At 37.8% G+C, this 27,989-nt stretch overlaps 1 protein-coding gene across 1 annotated transcript in view; it reads right to left on the bottom strand.

The window, feature by feature from the left end:
• EVC2 (EvC ciliary complex subunit 2) overlaps positions 1 to 27,989 on the bottom strand; it is a 62,832-nt gene that overhangs the window by 30,301 nt on the left and 4,542 nt on the right. Inside the window, exons 3-9 of the mRNA XM_066317248.1 lie at positions 21,365 to 21,522; positions 20,771 to 20,836; positions 16,727 to 16,913; positions 14,957 to 15,066; positions 13,808 to 13,870; positions 9,809 to 9,943; positions 8,202 to 8,353 (exon numbers count right to left, since the gene is read on the bottom strand). Of these exons, the coding sequence (XP_066173345.1) occupies positions 8,202 to 8,353; positions 9,809 to 9,943; positions 13,808 to 13,870; positions 14,957 to 15,066; positions 16,727 to 16,913; positions 20,771 to 20,836; positions 21,365 to 21,522 (871 nt within the window). The remainder of the gene's footprint in view (positions 1 to 8,201; positions 8,354 to 9,808; positions 9,944 to 13,807; positions 13,871 to 14,956; positions 15,067 to 16,726; positions 16,914 to 20,770; positions 20,837 to 21,364; positions 21,523 to 27,989) is intronic.

The following is a 27,989-nucleotide window of genomic DNA, read 5'->3' as shown; positions in this document are numbered from 1 at the left end:
CTTTTTGTCAAACTTTCCTTATGTAAGCAAGCAAAGTTTAATTAAAAGTAAACCACTGACATATCATCACTGCCTCCCTGATGGCACAAGAGATGTATTCTCCCTATCTTGAAATTGAAGGGATGGAATTTTCTTTTAATAACTCAAATGCTTGAAGTTATTTGGGAGACTAGCTTTGGAATGCAATCATTTACCACAGACTGATTTCATTGTGATTTCTCAAAACCACAGAAACACACTGGTAACTGCTGTCCTCATCTTAGTGATCTGCTGCAGGGCTGGCTGGTTGGTTGCAGCTACTGAACCTCCTCCATTTTACCCCTTCTTCCTCATATGCAGGAACAGAAATCCCTGCCATTGAACCCTGAAAAAGCTAATATTCACTATATATTCGCTTAGGGACCTAAGGCAACACAAACATCCAGCTTCTCTATCGTGTCAACAGATGGACACTGAAGCTGGAGGTACATAGCTTTCTTATGTAACATTCACCTACATTCATGGCAAAGTACCTCAGGGCACTGGTCCCAGGGAAGAGTCCTTCCTACTTCAGGACAGAGGGCAGGTGATGGCAGGATCAAGGTAACAGGATGCTGAAGTAACACAGCAGATATAGATGTGTGTTTTCCCTTAAATAATTTGGTTTATAGTCTCTTTTGCTGACACAGTCAGCTATTATCAAGCAGCTTGTGACAACTTGAAAAAAGAAGTGTTTCAGAGTTGTGTAAATGTACTTAAACAAAAACAAGGATTCAGAGAATGGGAATTTTATGCTATAGTATTTCTCTAATGACTGTGAGGCAGTGGTAGGAAGCTTTCTGTCACAGATTCACCAATTCATTATTAGCCTGTAAAATCCAAGCCACCAGAGTTATTTTTCTGTTTTACTTCCTGCTTTAAGTTTAGCAGCTCTAATTTAATTGAGAGAAACATCCTGGTTTTCAAGCATCCCCTAACAAAGAACTAAACATTTTAATCAATTGTTCTGCTAGATAATTTCTCAAAAAAATGGTAACCTCAACCTCAGAATTTTATTAGTTACAGCTTTCAACTCTCCTTGTTTGCCAGAACAACAAGTTCCTTAGTCATTATTTTTCTGTTCTTCAAGCATGCAATGATAGATGGTCCCCCAAGCACCTACTAACCCTTTGTTACTGAGACATGAAAGACTGAATTCCCATCTCTCTCCCTGGAAAGTAACACTTCACAGCTCTACCACATTGTTACATAGTTCATAACACATAATTTATTCCTTATCACAAATACAGGGTTTTTTTTAAAGCATGTTTCAAAGAAGATTACTGTTATTCCTCACCTACCTCCCTGTTACTTTTCCACTCTTCATCAGTGATCCCAAGAATGAAAACCAAAATGAAACACCATCTGAACATTTGCTTCTTTCCCTCAGTCTTCCCAGAGCACTTCTTCCTACTTGCTGCAAGTCATTATAGACTCAACCTGATTCCATTTCAAGCCAGATTCCTGTGCTCTTTTTCACCCTCAAGGAGAACTACAGAACCCCAGTAACTCCACACAATGCAAAATGCAGGAGGAACAATGATAATAATCACCTGATGCTGGCGTGTCAGCAAGTGAATAATGAGGGTCTTATGATCTCAGGTGTATTTAACCTGCAACTCACACTCATCATTTTCCTGACAGCACATTGATGAAGAAGGCAATGGAAAAGAAGTTTATGAACTGTCCCACCACACCCAGGGTAACAGCAGAGAAAAAAGTAATTACAAGCCACAGCTCTTTCAGGTCATATCTTCAAAGATAGCAGCCACACCATCACCTTTTGGCAGTGGCAACTGAAGAAAGGTTGTGTCTGTAAACACTTGAAAGCTCCCTTCCTTGTGATATCTCTACTTCTGGTCCATGATCTTCACACAGCAGCCAGCAGAAATAAGACAAGTTCATCACACACATCAGAAACCTTGCTTCAAGCTCTTTACTCAAAACAGAGAGGTTGAGGGCACTCCTAGCATGCTGCATCATACCAACAGCCAGTAAATCACAGGAATCCTGTACCTAAAATAAACCAAATGCTTTAATTTGGTTTCATTCAAGTCCCTCAGAAGAACAATGTTTACAATCAACCAGATTAAATGCTTCATGTCACACAGGGAAAAAAATTCTAGCCTGACACTGTCTCCTCAAGCCAAGGTACATTTAATAGTTTGCTTTAAATGCTCTGCACTCTGCTTGTAACAGCAATTGATGTTAAAAGGTCTTGCCTCACTTCCTGAGCATATTCAGCATCACAGAAACATGAAAGCTAATGAAGTACAGGTAGCTGTTGGCAATCTATTGATAAAAAAGATGAAAACTTTGGTTGGACAAAGCATGCAGAGAAAAGATGAGGACAGTACAGAAGACAGGTGGCACAAAAGGATGGAGGAAGGAGAGGTGAACAGACACATAGAAAATGAAACTTCAAACAGCAAGTGTAAAGCTTTTCCACTCACTTAAAGAGAAAGACGTTTTAAAAATCTGTCAGAGAGATCTGGAAGGGGAGAATCCCAGATGCCAAACACAGAGAAGCAGGGAGAGTGCCTGAGCAACTGATGTCCTCCATAGACCTAATGAAAGAACACAGGAAAGCAGCTGGGGTCAGGAAAGCAACTACAGTTAATTAAAAAAAAAATCCACCACAAAAAAACCTCACAACATACTACAAAAAAAAGAAACCACTAATTAACTACCAAGTAATTGTGTCTTTAAGTGTAATTATTCAAATTACAGGCCCACTGAGAGATTTTTTCAACAGGAGAACTAATAGCTGCTGAATTTAACAGTTCTAAAAATAATTAATGTGTTTCAAACACATTTTTAAAACTAATTCTGAATTTATGAAGATAAGAAACTACTGTGATACAACTTTCTGAAGTTGTGAGAAGGGAGAGAAGTATTAAACAAATTCCCCTTTGGTGACAATTTCTCATCAAAACAGAAAAGCCTGTCATTCTCAGAAGGCTCATCTCTCCTTTACCAATGGAAGCTAATCAGTAGCACACATATTACAAGAGTATCCAGAGGAGATTGGAGCTCCCTGGTAGCTGTTTCTGTAAAAGTATTGCTTCAAATACACAAGCCTCCTGAAAAGCATGTAATTAAGTAATTGAGAGCCCCTGTTCCCACTTTAGCAGTGACTTGGAACCCCAAGGCACAGCAGCTGCACCACCTCCTGATGGAGAGGGGAATGGGAAGAGGGAAGGACAGGGACAGACAGAAAGCACCCCAGCCCAGTAGCACCCACTGTTACAGCCAGAGCAGCACGTGTCCTGTACCCACAGTCACATTGAAGATGGGACAGCTGCCCCGAGGAAGGAAATGGGAGAACAACATCCAGGCATTATGGTCCATGCTGCCTTGTAATACTTCAGAGGAGTGAAGATGGAGAAAGAGTCAGACAAGAAGAATCACAAAAACAGCAGTTCCTGCAGTGCTGGCTTTAGTCACAGTAAGCAAAGAAAGCCAATTCGAGCATAATGAGTATTAGAGGTCTTCAAAAGCTGCTGATGTGGTTTGCTTCACAAATTATCCATTTACTGATGGGTTAGTAATACAGTATCAGGAAGCTGGGCTGTATTTTATTTTTTTCTGTTTTTTTGTCTGTTTAGTTCATTGTTGTGTTTTGTTGGTAGTTCTTTAAAGTACCATGCCAATGTGACCCCTCTGTGCAGCCCCATACCTTCCTCCCTTCAACACCTCCCTTCTTTTTCCTTCCTTTGCATTCTACGGTCCTCTGCTGGGTCCAGTCTCAACAGAGGCTGTAAACACTTCAGGGTAGGGATTTGCACAACTGCAGCACAACAAGGCACAAACCTTTGCAGGAGACTCAAATTGTACTAAAAAAGTAGAAGCAGAGGCAATGGCATGAGGTCTGAATACCCTACAACAACTACTGACTGCCCAAGCCTAAATTCTTCAGCCTTCTGTGCCAGAGTGGGATGTGTTGCTTTCCCCTCATCCCTGCCTGCTGCCAGGCTGTGTTACCACAGGCCTGAAGATGCTCTGTGATACACCAGTAGCTGTACTGGCCTGCAGCCAGCTCTCAACTGGGGGAGTTCATCCATCAGTCCTGTGGCACTTACATGGCCAAGTGTGAACTCAGCACAGTTCACACAGCAGCCCACAGAGAATACAAGACATCAGATCAGTAAATGAAATTGCTAAGGAAGGTACATAAGGACTACCTAAGGATGCTTTCACATGGATGAGCCACAGGTTAAGTTTAGCTTTCCAGAAGTCAGAGTGCTGACAAAACAAAAAACAAGATTCCTGATATACAGCCAAGAAACAATAATTAAATAAAAAACTGAAAAATATAATAAATATATATGACCTGAGAGACAGAAGCTCTTCAGAAAACAATGATTCATGAAAACCTGATAGTCTAAGCATTAGATCTGGCAGCAGTCTCACCTATCAAATTCCTTTAACCCTCCACAGCAAAGTAGTGTATTGAAATTCTTACAGTTATTTGTTTAGAAAACATTTTAAAAATACAGCATTCAAAAGATTGAGAACCTCTGCATTGCTTACAGAAAATAAGAAATACGACAAATCAGTGATTTTCAGAAAATCAATTTTAAAAATACATCTATCTACAATACTGCTGTTGCAAAAGAGTTCAGAAAATGGTTATTTCACTATTCCACTCAGAAAAGTGACTATGCAAAAAAAGCATATGAAAGATTCCAATTCTGCTTCTGGTGAAGTCATCGCACATTTCACCACTTATTTCAAAAACACCAACTTCAGCCTGGATACTAACAAAATAATAAATAAGCATTATTGCTATATGTATTATGCATTTAATGCCTGAGAAGCTTCCAACTCTGCTATGATCTCCTCAGATTGTTCTGACCTATCCAGGCAGGGTGAGTATTCAGATGACAGAAATGGTAGGAGAAATCAATCTTCATTAAAAATGATAAATAATAAAGCATCAGGAACAGCACAGCTCTCAAAAGGAGGCTCTCTTCTGGATGAGATAAACTGGACCAGGTAGACAACAGAACTGACCCTTATAATTCTTAACACTTCACTGTTAGCCAACATAAAAGAAAAGTGACGTTTTTAAGATGAAAAAAGATCTGTATTCATCAATTTCAAATTGCTTGTTTTCTTCAGGTCCCCAGTCTTACAGGCTCCTATCATATATTAAACATTTGAGCTCTGATGGAAGAAAAAAAAAAGTATAGTTTACACACTCATCAATTTTCTAACAGCATTCATAACACAGAACTACAAAGGCAGGGTTTGGAGTTCATACTGTGAGCACTCACTGCATCTTATACCAATGTGATTATTATTTATAGTAATATTCCTGCATTGTACACATTTCACAAAAAGAGAGTACTGAATATGCTCTCACTTCAAAAATTCCAAAATTTTAATTACACTCTTTCCAAGTTAAAAAACCCAGAAATTTAGCTACTCATTTTTATTTGTACTGACCATGTAACTATTTCTCACCATTTGCTGTGTAGGAATTTCAAGTCTAGGTGCTATGACAACATGATCATTTATACCCCATCCCTGGCAGTGCTCAAAGCCAGGCTAGATAAGGCCTTGAGCAACCTGGTCTGGTGGGAGGTGTCCTTGCTTATGATGGGGGTGTTGGAAGTAGAGGATTTCTAAGGTCCCTTCCAATTCCTTAAGATTCTATGGTTCTTACTTTCCATTTAAATTCAGAGTTTAAAAAATAGAACATTTGCTCCACAGCAAATCAAACTGGCATGTACATCAATAAATTTAGATTTTAAAAGAAAAAGTGGACTTCTAAGATTATAGTAAATTATTTTTATTTTTCTGTCAAGGCTTTTTGGAGACAGTTTGATCCTGTTCTCTATTACATTGGCCTCACTGTCCTCCACCACAGGACAAAATCAGCTGCAATGTACAAATACTACTTACTCATTTACCAAAACCGGCAGCACATATTGCGTATCAGCAAGCAGGTTTAAATTCAGCTAGAGCTTTGACAAACTCAAGGAAATACAGCTGTACAAAATGAAGATTAAAAAGAAAAGGTGTAGTAGTGAAAAGCCATTTAAAGAAATTAAGCTCCCTTTAACGTATCTGTATCTTTTGAGACTATGAGAATGGTTAAGCTTCATCACACTGGAAACAAACCGAAATTGTTCAGCTTTCTTCATATTCTCCTATAGACATACAAAACAGAGCCGCACATTTTGGAACATGATCTTCTAGTGTGCACATCAAATATCCAAATCATATAGCTTCCCCTCATTAGTATTCACTGCCCAGAGGCCAATATTCAGTAATATACACAGCAAGGAACCTACTGAGAATAAAAGCCAAGCTATTTTGCTGCATAATGTACATCAAGGATATGACTTATTAAGACAAAATTCACAAAATGAGTAACCAGGAAACTTCCTTATGAAACATTAAAAGTATGTTTTGTTCTCTAGCCAATCCTCCTGACACTGCAAGCTGTCTGCACTCCAAAGCTCTCCCTGTCCATAAATATTGAATACATGCTCCTGATCTATCTCCTAAATTATTTGGCACTGTCACTTCTTAAAGACAGAACAGCTTTATGTTGAAAAGAAGAAAACAACATGTGGCTCTTACTTTTCAGAGTATTTTTCTTGTTTGTATCTGTAAGACCAGGATGATTCCAACCATGACAGTGCAATGAACGGGATGTTATCAATTAAGCTGCTAAGCTTTATGTGTGTCACATAGACAGAAAGGAAACATACCTGCACCAAAACATGCAGAAGGAATTACCCAGCTAGCATATAAGCAAGATGATGTTGGTTGGCTGAGAATACCTATCACCCTTTCTATCAGCTTTCATTGCAGGAATTAGTATAACTGGATACCTTTATGGTCTACCTACTATCCTCACCCTGGAAAAAGGAAAAGATAGCTTAGACAGTGAAACAGGTCAGTGAGTGTTGACTAATGGGCATCTATTTTATCCACTGCAATTCTCTACCTCTGCAGAGGTAAAGAAAACAGAAACTAAGGAAAGAAAGGGAAGCAAGAGACATATACACTAACTTCATAAAAATATTAAAAAACTTTAGCCCCTGGACATACATTCAAATTAAAATGCAAATCTTGTTTTATAGGTTTTGAAATAAACCTGTTATAAAAATAAACCTTTCCAAGGTTTGCAAGAATATTTACCTTTCTATCTATATTGTATCTGAAAATAGTCCAGAACTTTTTTCAACCTAGGTAGATACTAACTATCCCTGAAATAAATTAATGCTAATGTGAGTTTAAAAGAATGTTTGATCCTGTCCTTCTTGATATTCACAAAATTATTTTCAGGATGAGCTTTCTCAAAGCCCGAGTTGCTATACCGATATAAAAGCAAGAACCAATGTGCAATTTACAGAGATAAGTTTCCAATTATCAGGGAAAGGAAAAAATAATAATGTTGTTAGTTACCCTTTAAGAAAGAAAATTTCACCCATGATCCTGTAAATTTCCAGCTTCTACAGATTGTATAGTTGCATAATACTGCCTTTAACCTGACTTTACGAGGAGGTAATGGTAAGACTGTATAAACAACATCTGCTCATCCTCACATAAGACCTTTTCATAAAATTCAGCTGAAGAACAGATGAATTTTAACAGTGGCATCTTTCTGTCAAAAGCCTTTCAACAGTATCCGGAGCATTTCTGGGGTCTAGCAAGTAGTCCCACCAATCACAGGTACACGGTATCCTTCTGGCAGCACCACAAACTGTCACCCCTTAGACTGATGCAGCTGTTTTCAATGACGCTGAACAGTAATGCTGGAACTCAGTAGGGGCTTTCTTTTCTAGGACAAAAGCCACCCATTTGAAAGTAGAATGTGTTAAGCAACAGCAGAATACCGTGTTTCGATATTTTCTTGCACACCAAGAAGTTTCCCTTCACGTAGTGAACCATAGAGAGACAAAGCAAGGTGTTAATTTGGATTGGAAAACTTGCATGTCTAAGGCTTAGATGGAGTAATGACTTCTACAAGTGAATCAATATGAAATATGATGGCTTTCTGTTCCCATAGATGCTTGTTTAAAACAGTTCAAAAGCCTATAGTGCCGTAATATGTGTAAACAGACACTATAAAAAATCAATAAAGAGGAGATACTCAAAACATATTCAAAGGTTTGGCTGTTGATGAAAATAATAAATGTGATGTAATAGCAGTGAATTCTTACTCTTCTAGAGCCTGAAGCATGTTCCCAGGTTCTTCAAAGAACAGAATATCAATGATTTGGTCATTCATAATTATATCTTCACTAAAGAGATCACCTGAATTAAATTGAGAATGCTCCAGTTTGTGATTTTGGCTGAGATCAGGTTGTATTTCCTAAAAAATAAAAAAAAAAGGGGGGGGGGAGAAAAAGTAGCAAACTTTAGATTATAAAAAATTGCATAATTTTATTGCAGTTTAACTCTGGGTGAGAAGGTTTCTACTTATCATCAAACTCTAAAGCTGGAAAGAGTATAAAGATGTTGTGCAGTTCAGATATGTATCTGAAATCAAATTACTTTTATTTCAGACTGGTCTTTTTTAGTCTATAACTGATCTGGAATACAGATGAAGAAATGGAGAACACAGAATACTTGTGAAAGTCATCTAGGAAGCTGTCTTCCACTTCAAACTTTCTAGGTAATTTTTTTAAAAAACTGCCATTGTATACAAATTACATATGGTAACATTACAGTATTATTAGGTGAACAACATGGAAAAATTAATCCTATCCATGATGTAAGTGGCTCAGTTCATAGAGACTTCGGATTGAAGGCTAAAAATATTGTGTAAAAACCCCTCTATAAACATCTGATACTAGACCAAGCTGGACCTTTTTAACTAATTGATTGTCACTATTTCTTTTGTAAAAAGAAACAAATCACATCTTTTTATTTAAAGATATTAATTTTTCGGTCCTAAACTAAATAAAAGTTACTGATGGTGTAATTTTCAATCGCAGAAAGGCTGTAAGTGATTTGTGAGTTACTCTGGTCAGTCCGGGGGATGAGAGACCCACCACCCTTTTGGAAGACAAGGGATTCAATCCTCTCAGCATACCTCTCTTAGGACTGCTCCAATCACTGTAATATTCTCACTAAGGTCTCTACCTCCCTCCCAATGAAGTTGTTATACTTTACATAAATACATAAAAAAAATATTAATAGAAGGAATGGCTGGAATTGCACCAACTTTATTAATATTTATCAGATTCCGTATTTTCTTTCTCTGGTCCAATATTTACTGAAATACTTTCTTCAAAGTGCCACAGAACAATGAAAATACTTCATCCTCAATTCCATCTGTTTTGCTTAATCACTGAAGATATTATTGTACATTGAAGAAACTAAGACCAAAATTCAAATCTCTATTCCTAATAATCCGAAAAGACATTTGCACCCAAGTTGCTGTGTTGAAGATAAGTTGTCTACTCCCTTGGCAACTTATAACCCAGAGACATACTGCTTTTAATTCTGTGGGACAGAGGGGAGGAAGAGAGGAATTCAGAAAGAAACAAGCAAAAGGTAATCCCCCTCTGATCTAGAGCCAACATCCGCAGTTTTTACATGACAGCAGTTTTTTTGATCAGGATATTATTCTTACCTCTTAATCTGATTGCACTAAAGTTTAGAGGCTGTAGAGATTACATTAGCTGTGAGCCAAATCCATCACTTGGTGGCTTTTTATTCACCTTCAAAAACTCTCCAGACAATCTTAGTTAGCAAGTTATATCACCACATATGATCAGTGAAAAAAAGAAAATAACCTACCCTGACAGACAGTACAACTCACCTGGTTTTTACTACAGAAACTCCATTTTAATATTTGCGTTCGGTACATCATGAAAAAGACAGCACACGTCAACACAAGGGAAACAAAGAAAGCAATGAAGAACCCTGATGCACTGATGGCATGGTTGTATAAAATCTGAAATCAAAAGATCATTTAATTAAAATTTTATTTTAAATATATATAAAGATCAGATTATAACTGTAATTCAAAGACTAACTGTAAGAAAAGAGAAAATTATTTTTAAATGGCTTCACACAACTTCAGGATTTCTCAGCATTATGTTATTACTACATCTTAATGAATATTTTCAAACAAGTGTGTATTTTCAGTAAGTTTCCTAGTCAGCAGTTTGCTATGTTCACCTTGTCCAAATTCCTGCGTAATTCAAGCAAGAGAACTCCACAGACTGAATTTTTTTGCAATGGCTTTTGGGTGCCCTGTACTTAATAGCCTATTTTCCAAAGTTGCCACTTTTCTAAGAAGTCTCATTGAAATTGCTGGCATTTGATGTTGCTCATAGGCTCTGGAAAGTCAGTCAGATGTTGGCTACTTTAATTAATGGCCATTTCTTGATTCAGTGTAACTGAGTAAATACCATAAGGAGAAAGTACCAATATGAGTTCAAAATAAACACGCAACTGACACTCCCACAATCTGTGCAACCTTGCAGATTCTGCATTAGCCTGAGTCAGAAAAGGCTGGCAGGAGTACTTGGAACCATGAGCCAAATAACTTTGTAGACCTTTCACTTTAGCTCTTAACTTAATCTTTAAATTGAATTGCATTAAAAATTAATTTTTACTTCATGCTCTATGTAGCAAAAGTTAATTCAGTGTTTGTTTAGTTCTATGAGATCTTTCAGTGAAAAACATAGTACAGCTATTAGTATAATGTTTCACCATAAACTGATCACTCTACTGGGGCTAGGAACTGTAAATAATTAACATGCTGCTTGCAAACTGGAGTTTTTTTTTTCTTGGAGCAGAAACCTGACAGCATTCCATAGAGTCAATGGTAATTCTGTATAGGAAAGAATATTCAAACATGGCCCACAATATGAAAATAATGTATTGCAATTTAACATCTCTGTCACATCCAGACTCTGACTGAGATCTTCCACTTTCAGGGAACAAGAGATGCCATAGACAACACTTAGGGAAAAAACACTGCTTTGAAGCCACTTCATTATTTTGTCTGAACCCACTTGCATTTGTCTAATTTCCATGCACTCTCTGAAATTTAAGGATCTCTCTAGGCTTCTGGGGAAAGCAATGATCTGGTGAGGCTATGGATTCAGTGAAGCTCGAAAGAGCCTCCTGAACTATGGTGAAGAAAAAGCACTGGCTACCAGAATGACTCTGTGCTAAGTAAAAGGAGAGCCCCATGATGGGACAATTAGTCTGCATGAGGGCAGGCACTTTGTCTGTGCTTTTATCCCTAAAGAAAATGGAAGGCCATTCAATGTCATTGGGGAGGCTGTCAGTCCAAGCAGAACACAGCAGGTGCTTAACACCATCTGAAAGCACCACAGTGGATGGTGCAGGGGAGATTCCAGAGCCCTGGCTCACTTTAAGACCAGTGTTAGCCCTGCAGATCAACTTTCAAACCACAGACACATCAGCAGGCCTCAAAAGCCATTCCTTAAGCAAACCTCTAAAACCATCCCCAGAGCAGGAAGAGGCATTGCAGGTGCAAGTTTCTTTCAAGTGCTCCCACTGCTTTGCATGATGCTGAGGGAAGAAAGCCTCATAAAAATCAGTGTAATGAAATTTTTATCATCTCTCATGCAACATGCTTCAATGGGAGAACTTCTCTTTTCACCAGTGACCCATTCAGCACCAGACTCCCCCAGCCAAGGGCAGAGGCACAAAGTACTCACAGGCCCTGAAGCACTGTGGGATGATATCTGGCATGGACACTCAGCAATATCCATATTTTTTTCATAACCCACAAAATTACCTTGTTCCAGGCAACCAAGAGCTTTCTTCCAGTGGCATAGAAGAGAAATCCACAGGGTTTGTAAAACTTTAGGGAACTGCATACTATCTAAGTATTCAAGCAAATCATGTGAAAGCTGATGGGACCAACGTAGCATGACACTGCCATGACTACGTAATTAATTCTTCATTTGTCATTCTCAAAGTAAACATCTACTGTCCACTTAGTCACATATGTGCACTGGCTTTAACATAGCCATGAACAGGCTTAAGCAATTATTTTTAATAAATAAATCCAAGATGGAGAGCATTTAAGACAATTGACAATATGAATGCAATAAAATGAATCACACCTTCTCCAGCTAATCCTAATTTCCTTGCTCAAACTGCTTTCATTCCAAAACACCTTATGCTTGGCCACATCCCAAAGTCAAATATTATGCATAAGAAACATGACGTGTTAAATAATTTCTCAGGTTTATTTTTCTAAAATTTATGGTATTTTCTACACATCTTTACCACACATTTTTGTTACAAAGCCTGTTCATTTATTAAGTTCAAATGCAGCTGAGGTAATTTTACCTACCTATGGAATAGTTCACAAGAACTTTTTGAGGTCTAACTATCAAATTCAAATTGGAAAAAATAATAAGCACACTAAAAAGGTTTTATATATAATAACAGATTGCAGAAATTTTCATGGTCTGTTGAGACCAGTGTAGCTTATAGTCTTGGCTTAAGACATCAGCAACTGCTGCAAATCAATTTACACTGAATTTTACAAAAAACATTCATGAAGTTATTTTTCTAACCCAGTCAGCTCCTTCACGGTTTACACCTCTAATAGTTTGCAAAAAATAGATTTATGGCAAGTCCATTTGTAATTCTTAGCTATAAAAATGTCCAATCTTTTTAAATATTACTAGATCTTTATCCAGGGACAATGAGTTCTCTAGCTTAGGTATAGTTTTACTTCACATCATGTTTAATCATGGCTTTAACAGAATGAGCACTTGATCTTCAATTACGAGAAAGATACACATCTAGACGTGTATTTATTCCAATAATAAAAGCTGAGAAGGCAGAGATCTCCAGCAGAAGAGAATACTGGAACAAGAGGCATCTGTGCCCAATTCTCCAAACAGATTACTTATTCTAAAGGCAGAGAGAAACTCATGGGACAGGTCCATGGAAGGAATGAGCGGTCTAGTCCTCAAGACCTATTCAGGCAAGCCCTATCCACGTGCCAGCCATGGCAAAAATGTTGTATGGTGAAACAAACTGTTTGCTTCTGCCTGAACACAAATAATCCAAATATTTTTGCCAACCAAGCCACAGCTTCTTCAAAAATAACCCCTTGCAACAGCAGCCTGTCAAGTTAATGAGAGGCTGGGGGAGAAATACAAGGTTGGTGAAGGGATTACTCTCGCAATGAAACTGATGGATGAAGTAGAGTGTTTTTTAATTAAAAAATTATCTAGAAAGCATAATACTGTTCTAATCAGTGTAATTTTGAAGGTTTATTTGGCCTGTTAAAAAACTGCTTTTCAGACTTATTTCAGAAGCCAAGAACAGAAAGTCACAGTGGAAGAATGACTAGTTAAAAAATGAAAGGCAGCATAAACTATGCCACTCTTTCTGCAGTTTTATTTCTCAGACTTGAGTATCAGCATCATACAGAAACCTTTCCTCAATTGGTGGAGGATATCTTTACCTTTTTGGAAAAACAAAAAGCTTTCTCAAGGTGGTTAGGCACAGCAGCAAGTGATCATAATCCTCATCACAGTCTCCTGTGCTTGGACGATTCTTCAAATGAAAGAACATGGCAAGGAGCATAATGGCATTTTTAGATTTTTCCATACTATATATCGCTGATTTAAAACAAAAAAAGACCCCTTAAGCTGAGTCCTGTTTACTTCTTCTTAAAATCTGACAAAACAGAACTTGTGTATGACTAGCCAATAGCTGAATGATGAGACATGAGTACACAAGAACATCCTTAGCTCCTAGAATTTACTTTAGATTGATGAGAGTCAATGTAATACCAAATCATAGAACTTACCTTGGTCTTTTCTTCTTCTGTTACAGTAAATGATGCTGTCAATGATACGAGATGTGTTTTATTCTGAGAGAGATACAAAACATGACCTGTACTTAAAAAATTGCAGAATCCACTGGCAAACAGTCTAGAGAGAGACTCTCAATAGAAGATTAGCTATACTTCTCATAAAGCTTAAAGATGAAATAAATCTGATAGGAAAATGCAGTGTACTTAGGGGTAACACCAAAAGACATGGATGCAGCTGCTCTGTGGGATACCCTCCCCATATCCCAATGCACAAAGCATTACATTTTTCTTTGCCAATAAAATCTGGATTGACTGAGAATGCACAGAACAGGAGCCACAATCAGCATAAAAAAACAGAGCATGGTAAAAGTAGGGATTTTTAAGTTTTCCTCTCCACCACTTTAGTACCACTCCCATACCACATGGAACATTTTTTCCTCCAAAAAACCAAGGAGAAAGGCAACCGAAATGAAAATACAGCTGCAGGTTGTAATTACATGAAATTATGAAAAACACAGAAAAACCATCAAACCATATTCAAGAATTGAAAACTTTTACTTTGGCAGAAGCTACTTGTCCCATCTCCTACTCAAAGCCAGGCTAATTCCAGCATTAGACCAGTTGTTTCAGAGCCTGATGCAACAGAGTTCTCAAAAATCAGCAAGGATGGAGATTTCTCAGCTTCTCTGAAAAATCTTTCAGACCCAGAAAACTCTTATACTAAAAGATCTCTTTCTTGTGAACAATGAGGTTTTCCTCTGCTGTAATTTGTTTTTCAATTAAAAGAAATTATTTTATTATAAAAAATGGCTAAACTGTCAAGATCAGACTTCAGGAATACACCTGTAAATATGTGGGACACTGATTTCCAGGACAGATCAATAAACTGGAGAGAAATATGAAAAGTATAAAAAAAGGTTACAAGATAACACACAAAAATACTTTATTTAAAGAGGTCTAGGACTTCTTAATCTATGAAGAATAATTCATGAATTTATAAATTCATGGTAAACAATCAGAGAGCCTAAGAGTTTCATTTCATTACATGATGGCCCAATTGTTTAGGCAGGAAAGAACAACCTTGGAGATTGCGTTTTTTTTACAAAAATTGTGAATAGCAGAATAAAATTGTGAAAAAAATACCTGTGATGAACTCCTGAAAGTTAGCTTTGCAGGCAGTGTCAAGACCTTGCCATGCCTCATTTCTTCTGCATCAAGAAGTGCAGAGTAGTTGACTGCAAAGTGTTCTCCACCTATTAAAACAGGGATAGGGATAGGTTTCCTGTGTTCCACAAAAATTTCTCAAAGATCCCTGAGGGAGGCTTGGGACAGCGCTGGAGATTTTCTTTTCTGACATAGCAGATGTCACACATCCACAGTAGACAGTTCATGGCCACTTGAGCTCAGCAACATCCTTCATATCTGCTGCCTCTAAGAATTCAAGCAAATTCAGCCCAGGATCTGGAAACTGCATTAAATGATGGCCTGACCTACCCAAAAGCATTACTTTTTGATACCAAAACTCTACATGAGGTTATTTTAAAATATTTTTTATTATAAAATGGACTGCCTACATTTTAACCACTAACTTGTTGATGCTCCCCTTGTTGAAACCAAAGAGAAATCTGACAGATTTCAGGTGAATTTTGATTCACAATGCACTGAAGTGCAGAAAAATTATTATGGCCGATACTGAGCATGACAGTACATAGGCCAGTGTAGATAAAGTCTTTCTGTCCATCCCCAGTGGCAAGGTATGGGCTGACTTCAGGAACAATATAGTAATGACCAAACCTCAAACTATGAAGAAATCTGTCTGATGGATTTTCTCTCAATTCAGTATTTTTCACACTGATTTGTCTGGAAAAGCTAACTTCAACTCCTGATTCAGTAATTAGAAATAAATTATGTAGCAACTCCAACTTGGCTTACTAGATCAGATATGCAAGTCATTTTTCTATTCTTTCTTAGGGACAATTGTTTCCAGGAGATCTCTGTGGAAAGCCAGCAATTCCTTGACATTTCCAAAAAGACCTGTCCTGCAATCAGTACTACTGCTCACACTGCTATTATCAGAAATTGAGTTTGGCTATCCAACTGCAATCAGACAGCAGCCCCAAGTCTACTTAATTTCCCTTTTCTATGTAGAAATCTTTCACCATAAAACTATCACAACCAGAGACACTTCAATCATAAACAGGAATCAGTGAACACTTCTGAAGCTCCTGGAGAAATATTGTGACTCCCAAATGCAAGCTTTCGACATGCTTGTGACAGGGAAAAAGGAGATGAAGAAATCAAGAAAGATAAAGTTTAATGCATGTGCCCTGATTGAACTGCTACCAATTAGAAAAGGAACAAACTGACTTCTCTACTGGAAGATGTTTATTTCTCTATTATTGCTTTGACTTTATAATTTGTTCAGTTTTGAGAGAACAGATACTGAGAAAAGCTGTCTTATTTGTGATGAATCATTTTCCCTGTTTGCATGGCCTTTTGCAATTCCAATGTACCTCAACACCTCAGCAAGCTGTGCTGCCACACTTGGCTAAAGAAGGCTCAAAATATGATTAAAATGCCTTCTGCAGAAGTTTTTAAAAATATCCAAAATGAACAAATACAATTGTGAAAGGCTCTCTCAATTTTGATGGCAACTTTTACAAAGTACAGGAGGTTCAGTTCTGTGCCTGGAAGACTGGAAGCAGTTCAAAGGTGGGAGTCAAAACAGTTAACAGTGTGCTGACAGAATTGGAAACTGCAGCTTAAAATCTTTTCCAGACATTTTCACCTGTATTAACTGATGATGAAATATTTTACACCGCTATAATTAATTAATTGAATAAATAAATACTGTTATTTTAACAGATGCACTTTGATGTGTTATCAGGGGTATTTTACTGCAGATTTTGTTACCTTGCAAGAAACTTTTCCTGTAAATCTGTATGCCATCTGTGGTCTTATTCCCACTGTTTTTTTCAACACGAAGACCAGTGATGTTGTCCAGGAGGGTAAGATCTGTGATGTTTGTTGAGAGCAATGTGTTGGTGTTATTAATTATAAGTGTAATGTATGCAGTTTGGGGGTCATGCTCAACATCCACCTGAAAACAGAAGAATTACTATTAATGGTGCAAGACAGTTGTATGTGCATCTTAACAGAAAAATTCACAGCCTTGATTACAAATAAAACTTCATTATATGTGTAAACTTACTTTCTGAAGGTATTCTGAGTGATCTGTAAATGAAACTACACTCAGTTTAATCTCATACTCCCAGTGAGATTTTAATCTTTGGTATGGGCAAGCTGTTGCTTGGAGACAGTGGCAGAAAGCCAGAAGGTGGAAACCCAGCTCATATAGGACCAGAAGCATAATCAAATTCTGACTATCCCCCTGATACTGCATACAACACAAAACTGGATCACAACTTTATAACCAGAGCTTGGAAAATTCTTAAATTTGTACCTTTGTATCACAAGGATGTTTCTTTTGCAAGCTGCCTCACTGCAAAGTAATTCTCTCCATGCTGTTTTGGTCTCTATTGTCCTTTTTTTCACAGCAACCCCATTCTGTGAAGGGCACCAGCTGTCTCAATTTGCCCTTTCCACGTGAGGGCAGATGAAACCACCAATGAATTTGGGAGTTCATGACTCTGCTTCCAATTAGCAGTGAAGGTCATACACTAATTACCAAACTCTAGCAGCATGCGCTCATGTGATTTTATTTATTTATTCCATTAAGCCCTTAAGCCTTATCAAGCAATTATACCCTCTAAATGAAATTACTCTGAGCACAGAGTTGCTTACGGACCTCTCACCTTCCTCTTCCTTCTGTAATGCATATTAAACCAGAATTGTCTAAATCTTTATAGGATCTATAATAATATGGTGATCTATATGAGGTTTCAAATATGATACTAAATTAATAGTCCTTTAACTGATGGAATTATGATTCAGGTTGAACCTTTCTCTTTTTAGATCATCCTTTTAAGGAAAAATTTACACTGTATCTTGACACCAGCAAATATAAAACAATAAAGCAGTCCCCACAAGAAATGAGTTCTAAAAATATGAATTGTGATAGACTTCAGAAATCACACCATGAGTTCATGGTAGCCACAGGATTGAACACATATAGCTATAGTCTCATTGTGCACAATCTCTGCATTTCATACTAATTCAGCATAGAACCAGTCACAGTTTTAGAATTACATGAATCAAGGAGAAGAAAGAGCTTAATGAAATTATTACATCTTAGCCTACATTTCTCTACTTAAGTGACAAAATTCCCAACTGTTTATTGTACTAGAAGCTGCTGTTTTTATACATACGTATAAAAACGTATGTATTAATGCATGTATAAAAATAGGCTTAGTTATATTTCTGAGGAAACCATTACCAATATCATATGCTTGTATATCGTGCGTTATACCCCAACTTCTGAGAGTTAAAATCATCAAGTATTAAAAATGTGTTATATTTTGGTCAGGTTTTCTCTCCCTTGGTTTCCAAACTGGCATGATGCAGTCAAGATGCCTTTCAACATTTCATGTGCAATCACAAAGACTATATACTTGCTTTAAAAAGTGAAACCAAAACAAAACAGGAAAAAGGTCTCAGAACCACATCTCTCATTAATATTAAATCCATGTTTTTCATTCCTTACTTTTGACTGGCAATCAGACTTAAGCTCAATTGCAAAGGGAGTGAAAGAATTTGGATTTCTTTTTCCCCTGAAATCAGCAGTTGAGAACCAAGCAACAGGTATGGTTTGACTGCTCCCAGAAAGAACTCCTCTATACAGTGCTGCCACTGTGATCAGTGACCACTGGTTATCTTCTCTAAGTTGCTCCTCTAATTCATCTGAAGATGTTTTTTATCGCTTTTTGAGCAGATGGTTAGGCTGCCAAGCATCTACAGGAACCAAACCCAATGGCAGCCACTGATGATGCATAAGCATCTACTGTATTTTCTCTCTGCTGCTGAAGTGCCCCATGTGTGTCATCACCCCCTGCAAGCCATCTCACTTCAAGTACCTGGGAGAACCACAGCAAGAACATGGACAGGACAGGAGGAAAGAGAGCAGAAGGAATTGCCATGGAAGTTGAAAGGAATGGAGGATCCTTCTTCAGAGTAAGTTGGAACAACTAGAAACAGGAAATGAGGGAGAAAAAAAGATTATAGAATAACTGATAATCTCCAGTTATCAGTTGATTATGATAACTGCATGAATGCTTAGGAGATTAAGAAACAAGACAGGTAAAAGTGCTAGAAGACAAGAAGTTAAATGTAAAGATTTTTTTCAGCTCTGCTATGGATTATTGTCACTGTGAAGTACTATTACAGAAAAGGTCTCATCATACTATGGAATGAAGCTCTTAAAGAAACACATTTCTGGAAAGAAGGAAGACAGTGGGTGTTAGAAGCACTGGTAAAATTTTAACACCTCAGTTTCAATATGGCTATTTCTACATTAAGATGCTGGAAACATCCTGACTCCAAGGAGCAAACATATGACACCTCCATGCTCTGAGGAGCGACTCATTGCAGGAGGAGGAAAATGTGCAAAATTCACTTGTTTAAAACAGCTAAAGAGCACCATATGGCCAGTCTGTCTCTTAGCATGAAAGCACTTGTTCATCCAAAGTAGGACTGAAGCAGAAGAGAAAGTAAGTCAAGGAAAATTAAATGTGAACTGCATTTGCAGGTGGAAGACAATCACATATAATTGCATAGTTTTCAGTAATTTGCAACTTATAGCACTACAAAAGTATTTTCTGATAAAGCCAACATCTACAACAGATTACCTTTAATCTTCTACAGCAGTTATTTTGCAGCTTTTAATGAGCCTGTGTGAGACTGTGCTGTAAACAGCAGAAAAAACAATGTGGGACTGTTTTAAAGTCTGTTTCTGGGAGGTTCTGGTATAAAATTTGGAGTCCACAGATGGAAAAGCAGAAGATTCTGTTACTACTAATGTCTGAAATGCTCACTATTCATCCTCATTAATCATGATATGCTGCCATTTCAAGAACAACATTGGAGGTAATTAGCACCATGAGATGTGATGCTTATTTATTCTTCTCTACACAGCTGATCTGGTGAAGGTTATAATGTCACCTCTTCTGTACTGGCTACTGAATCCTCTACCCTTACAGGCACCATTTCAGTGGCTGTCTTCAGACTGGTCCTAAAGTTGGATGTGCTCTCTCTCTGTCTCTACAGGGGACAGCTAAGATGAACTGACTGTAACTACAAAAATTCATACCTGCTTCATCCAGTGAAAAGAAAGTGAAAATAAAAAAAAAAAAAAGGGGGGGAAAAAAAGGAAGAAAAAATAACAGTGTAGTAAAAATAAATTGGGTGGTTAAAAAATTTCTTACAATAGGGAGGTCTTTGCTCCTCATAAGCATTTACACAAGTCAAATGAAACTTAAATACTGTGCTGTAGGTGAGTCCCACTGAACATGTAGACTATGACTGAATAGCCTCTCAATGGTTGTGCCTTAGGATGCCCCAACACAGGATGGCCAACACAGAGGTCAGTGCTTTATCCTTCAAAAGATGTGTACGCTTGACCCAGATAGGGCACTCATGACTGGGCCAGGGGAATATCTCAGAAGGTTTCTCTCATCTTGTAAAATTTGTCTCTATCTCTACCCAGACTCTTGGCTGATAACTCCAGAGTTCACTGGGGGTTGCCTATTTGCAGTTTTAGAAATTCACAGTCAGGTTTTTATTTCAACCACAATCCAAAAATCCCTGAGGCCTGAGAGAAACTGTCTTCTGTTTCGAATCAACATTGCAAAACGATGTCTCTAAGAGAGTGTGATCATCATAACATCAAAATGTACATACTCCCAAAACCTTAGCATGGGCACAATTAGGTCCCCACTTTTTACAGGTCTTTTGGGTACAAATCTTCTACCAAATTAACAAGACAAATGTAAGAAAACTTACCATACCACATTTCTGAAGGGTTATTCCAAATTCAGAAGACACTGACATATCGGACATATCTTCAGGCTATGGAGGAAGGGAAAAAATCCACATAGTATGAAAAAATAATTCACAAACTTCGGCAACAGGTTAAATTATATAAATAAAGCAATTATTTTAAAAATTTAGAGGTACTTATTGCCTTCAAATTTAAGAGTTTTATTATCCCAACAGTTAAATCTTTTTTCTAGTCCAAATATGGAAAAACTACTTATTCCCACAACTAATTATTAGAATCTTAATTGATATATTCATCCTTTGACTATCACAATTCACAAAAAAACCCAACTGCACAAAGTTGATCAGACTATACAGATTCTTTTCATTACTAAGTGTCTATCAGAATTTACAGCAATCACACAGCTGTACCTGTCACAGTAATTCTTTGGAAGTCCCAAAACCAGTTGGCGTTGCTGAAGTCATGTCAAATGAACACAATCATCTGAGACAAGACTGGAGATGTACTAACTGGATAGTAAACTCCCAACATTCGGTTTTTACAGAATTGCTACAATCCTTACAAATACTGAAAGTGGCAAACCATCTTTTACTGACCAGTAGGTGGCTGACATCAGACTCTCGTTTGGACAACACCTTCTTTGTCCAAGAGGGTATCAAGGCAAACAGTGAATGGCTCCACTGGTTGTCCGAGGCTGCAGAGGTCAAGAGCTGGTGAGGGGCTTTGTTGGCCTGGATGACCACAGGTGAGGGCACTGCAAGGCAACACTCAGCATTAGAGCTAAGGCTGGGTCCTGCATGGCAGGTGCAGAGTAGAGCCAGGGAGGAGGCACACAGCACCAGTGCTCTGTGTGCACGCAGAGAGATATACTCTCTGTCAAGGCACTCAAAATCATGACAGGCAACAGAGACTGAGGCCAGCCAGGGAACAGAGACGGGATTTGTACTATGAAACCCAGCAGGAGTCAGAACAGAAGTGTTTCCTCCCCAAGGAACTCCTGTATGCCCCACAGAAAACTTCTTGCCATTTAAATGTAAAGCATTTAAAGCATGAATTAAAAGGTTTAAGCCATAAGTCAACTGTTAATATTTTCAACACAAAGAAACTTTCAGCAAAGCATAAAGAATTCAAACAACCCGCAATGTGAGGCGCATCAGTGCTAAAGGTGTTCTGCTTCAAAAAGACAGCCTTCCAATTAAGCATTGACCTTGCCAATACATATTCAGAACTAAAATACTTCTCAGTTGAGGATGGATCTCAGTTACATTTCAGTTGAAGTGCCATCAAATCAAATGCTCATAAATTTAGTAATGAGCAATATAAATGTTAGCTTATACTCTTAAATTTTTATTTAAGATTAGTCAGTGATATAACACAAAGTAACAGGCATAGTTTTGAAATCGTTTTGAAATCATATCACTTTGATCTACAAAAGTAAAAGCACCTATGACATTAATGAAAGAAGCTTAAACTAAAATAAATAATTTAATATGTTAAATTGCCAAAAGGTAAAGCTGCTGAATTACGAGAAAACTGTTATGAAAATGATAGCTGGTTGTCTATGCTCAAAGAAGTTACTTTTTTCATTTTTTACTTAATATTATTCTCATTTATTACTTATTTTTAAACCAATTTTCAGCAATATATATTAATATGAACAAAAACTCCCATTAAAAAGGCAAGTAATTTTGTGAAATGACTTTTCTATGAAAAAGCCTATTACATATTAATAAAATACGACAAGCTGAAGACACTAAAATCTCATTAGTATGAGAACAGGTTTTTTGCTTTTTAAGAAGAGCAATACAGGGAAATACAATTAGTTTCAAACAGAAAAGCATGAACAGAGCATTTAGAACTGGACTCTTAAAAGGAGCCCTAAAGCATTAATGCACACAAATCACTCAAAATAATTCTGTTAACATAATAAATGAGATGCAATCCTGTTGCTTACAAAACCCAGGTGGACATGCACTTGTCCATCTTCCAACGTTTATTTGGAAGGGAGTAGTTTATACTTGACAAAGTTGTGGATATATGGGCCAGGGAAAGCTGTTGTCTGTATTTTATGACCAGTCTCAATTCACTTCTCTAAGTTTTACTTAAATACTTAAGCCACTGTTAAACAAAGTAACAGACTCTGACTAATTTTGGTACTGTAAAACCAACATGGCAAACTTGGTGAGAATAGGAACACATATAATTACAATAAATGTCCACATATCTTTGGGGTTGGAATTTTTCAAGATAGTTATGCATGGTTTATTTCTATTTCAAGACTAAGCTATGGTCCAAATTACTCAGAATGAAACCAGTGCTGAATTTTCAGTGCAATACAAACCTGCTAAATACCAATCTAAGCTCACCTAGCCATGGCACTCCCCAGCAGATCCAAACATACTGTTTCTCAGCTCCAGTGGCTCTAAACCTGTTTCTGACTACTGAACCATGCCTCTTTGCAATTTTGTATAACTATATTCATACACTGAAAAAGACTAATTTTATATATGCTGTGTCTCTCATACATTAATGCAATTGTCACCCCATTCCTATGAAGGTGGGGCACCAATTCCTCTTTTTGTTTTCTTGGCAGACTACAGGAAATGCACTTTCCTTGACAGTAACCCTGAACTAACTTCTTTGTAGGGCTTTGTAAGAAGCAGAAGTCAAAATGACAAAATACATGAACTCTGTTGAGCAACTACTAGCTTTAAAGTGCTTCTTGTTTTGCAGATAATTTCCTTCTGAATTTTGGATGGGGGCAGCCAGCCAACAAGAAGTGTGTAATTGCTTCATGGAATATCTTTTGATCTTGTGTCCTGTGTAATATAACATCTCCATGAGCACACCCAACTGCACTCTACATGTGGCAGCAAAGCCTGATACTCCCCCTCTAGAAAGTATCAACTAACTAATTTAATTTAAATTGATCATGTTCCCTACTCTGAATGAATCTCTGGATTAATAATTACACAGATGAGTCTGTTTTCAAGCTGTGCTTTGTCATCACTTACAATCTCAAGACAACGTGCCCAACTCCCAGCAGAAGTCTCCAAGCATGTCATTTGGCTGCTCCATCATCAGTATTTGAAGGAGTTGAACATTATGTCAAGCAGCCTCAACACCGATGATGACGACAAGGATGTTTCTGCAAATCCACCTGTATCTTCCCAGTACTCAGTAGAAGGTTTTGCTTAAACAGATTCAACCAGTATGATGCATGTCCATACAGCAACTAGTGCCACTGCCTTTCTCCAGAATTTTTTGCATCCTTCCTAAGAATTTTTAACAATATAGGCTGTTCTATAATACCCTGGATCCATTGCCAGTAAAGCTGCACTTTTCTGTAGCATTCTTCTTCCTAGTATTGACAGTCACTGAAATAAAATAACTCTTTTTCTGATCCACACATATTTAACTGTCACTGGAACAGCTAATCTACAAGAACTCAACTGCTTTTCCATGTAACTTGCTGCATACTCAACATCAACCGACATAATTGTATCTATCAATTCACCTATTATCTCTTTTAAGGTAAGTTCCTATTGTAGATGTAGGATTGCAGATGTCTGCTGGGTGCTTGAAAAGCTGGACTCTAAATATATGAGAAAGGATTGTTCAGGCATAATACATTTTGCTGTTTTCACATATATTCTAGATTTCTGTTCTGAAATTGGGTGGGGTTTTAACAAATAGATTCCTCTGACCTTGGAAAATACTAACACTTGACTGCTGAAACCTTTCACTGAGAAGCATAGAGCTTTCTTTTGGATGCTGCTCAGAAGTGCAATTTGTTTCCATGGTGCCATCAACAGTGCCCCTTCAGATACGATCCCAGTTCTGACAGTGATTCTGAGGTCTCCTTGTTCCTTCCGCTCTTTTCATTCTACAGCTTCAATCTTTGCCATTTTTCTGGTACTTTTCAGAAAAGCCATTATCAGGCTGCATGGTCGTCATTTTCATTGGTTTCTAAATGGCAACGATTCCCACTCCTTTTCAAAAGAAAATCTCTGCAACTCAGGGGAACAGTTTCAGCTTTCCACACAGCTCGAGCAGCCCCCTCTCAGCTGGGCTTGCCAGGCTTCCACCAGGCATTCCCGGACTACAGTGCCTCAGGCCAAAACACTTCCCAGCAAGCAAACCAGTAGAGCATGGGGCTTAATCTGGGGCTTTCCTGTAAACATCTCCAAAGATGCCAAATCAAATTGTTCATCAGAAAACACAGTAATTTCACTTACTTTTGAGATGTGAGACAATATCACAATCTTTAAGAAAAAAAAAATTAATTAAAATTTCCCCAATTTTACAAGGTATTATCAACCTGTTTAATATTTTATCTTGCTTTTAATTAGCACACTAGTAAAATGTTTAAAATGTTATTTAATTCTACATAAGCCCAGTATAAACAGATATGGCAGAACCCTGTCTTAAATGGCATATTCCTAGCTAATTACCAGAGCTGGTAGGCAGACTTTGTATTGAATTTCAAAATGAAAACAAAAAAATAAATATTAACATAGCTGCACCAGCTGGAATATTGGTGTAACCTTTTACCTCTCACATTCCAGTAGTATTCACTCAGTCCCCCATATGTTCATTCCACCACACAAAATGACAAATGCACAGTTGATCAGAGCAGACTCTGCTACTTAATGTTCAATTTTCTTTGCTGTTCTCCCCAGGTACTTACTTACCACTCCAGCTTTGTGCACTATTGCCTTAGGTGGTGACATATTGCTCTTTTGAGCTTTCAGCTGCCACACTCAAGGCACAGGCAACATGATTAGGAAGGAGAGCTCCCCACTGCCAGCCCTCACTGCATTCACTTGCTGCTCAGGGAGTGCAAATACTGAGGATCCAACCTGGTACAAAAGGCACCTGCCATGCAGAGTGTAGTGGCAGTGGGTCTGTGTTCATACAGACTGGGGGTAGAAGGATGGGCATTCTAAGAAAAGAAATTGTTCCCTAATCATGGTCAGCACACTGTTCTCTGCTTTGAAATTAGTTCTGTGTACGGACATGGACCTGGCACAGCATAAGCCTTGCCCGGACTCAAGGGGCTGAGTCCTGAACGTGTCAGTGGCATTGACAGCCCACCATTAGAACAGCACACACAACATCACGATAGAAGTTAAGGTGAAGGTTAGCCTTGGCTACATCAATTAAATAGGATAACAGAAAATTAAAATAGTCTAACAGTAAGTTTACACAAAAAAACTCCCATATGTCCTTCAGGTTCTCATACCTTTACAGCCCACTCTAAACAGTATAACACCTAATTACAGTAGGAAAGCAAAGACACTGACATGTTTGTGAAATTTCAAGTTCAGAATTAAAAATGAGAGTAATTTAACTAAGACATTAATTTATGGCTCTCAAGGGCTGAATATTTCAATTCAGATTCCAGAGTCTCACTTGCTTACCTACCACAAATTTATCAGCAAAGCTTTGAACAATCTTTCTTTATTTCAGTGGGGAAGAAAGGAGTTAAATATACTCACTTGCTATATTTTTGTTGTTCTAAATTACTCCCTGTCTTGAAAACCATCCAGGGTACAAGATCCAATTTGAACTCCTTTCAATTACACACAACAATGAACAGGCAAAGGTAGCAATTTAGGGTATTCAGTTTTGAATGTTGCCATTAGCTTTTCTTGTTACAATGTCAAAAAAACTATGGGCATCAACAAGAAAAAACAAATCTACTTTCCTGGTCTGTTTTGAATAAATCAGAGCAGACTCAAATATAACTCTCAAAAACCCATTGTGTTCCCTAGTCACAAGAATATTCTGGGGTTGTCTTTTCTCATCTTACGCAGAAACAACTTGAAAAAGCTTCCAACAGAAACACTGAGATCAGTGTGCTGTCACAAACCATTTCACACTTCAGCACACTGCCAGTCTCAATGACAAAGGTTTTATACAGAAGTTCCCATCTCTCTGCTTTCATCAAGAACTTCTCCAGTCAAAACTAAAGAATCTAGTACTCTGATTAGGCAAATCACTAAAACCTTAAGTTTTAAATACGTTAAAAATTGATGTTTACTAGAATGGGAGAGTTTTCAGCTATAAAATCAAGCATATAATTCAGTGCTTGCAGCGATCATGTAACACCTCATTTAAAGCATACGTTTACCTACTAACAAAATGCCAGAATTTCACAGAATCATAATCACTGACTTTGGAAATGACCCTTAAGATTAAGTCCAATTGCAAACCTGCACTGTGAAGTTCACCACTAAACCATGTCTCGAAGCACACATCTTTTAAATACCTCTGGGGATGGCATGGTGACTCAACCACTTCCCTGGCCAGTCTTTTCCAATGCTTGCTAACCCTTCCCATGAAGACATTTTTCCTAATATCCAAACTAAATCTCCTCTGGCACAACCTAAGGCCATTTTGTCTCATCCTGTCACCTGTTACCTGAGAGAAGAGGCTGACCCCCCACTTCACTACAACCTCCTTCAGGTAGTACAGAAAGTGCTAAGGTCCCCCCCAACTAAAGGCTCCTCTCCAGGTTAATCAACCCCAGCTTCCTCAGCTGCTCCTCATAAGACTCATTCTCCAGACCCTTCACCAGCTCTGTTGCTTTCCTCTGGAGGTGCTCCAGCATCTCAATGTCCTTCTTGTTGTGAGGGGCCAACTGAAGACAAGAGGTGTAGCCGCTCCAGTGTCCAGTTCAAAAGGATGCCACTTCCCTCACCCCACACTATTTTAACCACTAAAAAAAAATGTACTGCATGTCAAAATCCTCATCTTTTTTTTTAGGGTCATAAGGTTTTTCTTAAGTATAAAACCACACTCATTTCCTCTCTCACTGGATGGAACATGAATAATTTGCAACCCACCTCAACAAGCAGGATGCACACAGCAAAGATGACAATGCATAAATGCTTGAAATAAACAAGCTCAGCAAATCTGAATTACTTGCTTCCATATTTAAATTAATAAACTCATTTGTGAATTAGCCATGGCATAGGGCAAAGAAACAAGAAGTATCTCACTTGATGACTGCTTCAAAGCATGTAATTTCTTGGCAAATGCATGTCATGAAGTCATCTCTTGGGGAACTGTAGTGATGAAGAGGTTTATTTAACACCCTGTGCTGCCCTGTTAAGGTGCTATATGAGGACATCCTAACCTTTCAGGATATACTCATCTCCACCACACTCAGGTGAAGTAGAGCACAATTTATAATACATATATAGAAATTAAAGA

The sequence above is a fragment of the Sylvia atricapilla genome, chromosome 4 (genome assembly GCF_009819655.1).
Source record: "Sylvia atricapilla isolate bSylAtr1 chromosome 4, bSylAtr1.pri, whole genome shotgun sequence".
NCBI classification, from domain to species: Eukaryota; Metazoa; Chordata; class Aves; order Passeriformes; family Sylviidae; genus Sylvia; species Sylvia atricapilla.
The sequence above is the reverse complement of the archived record's forward strand: the minus strand, read 5'-3'. Positions and strand labels throughout refer to the sequence as shown.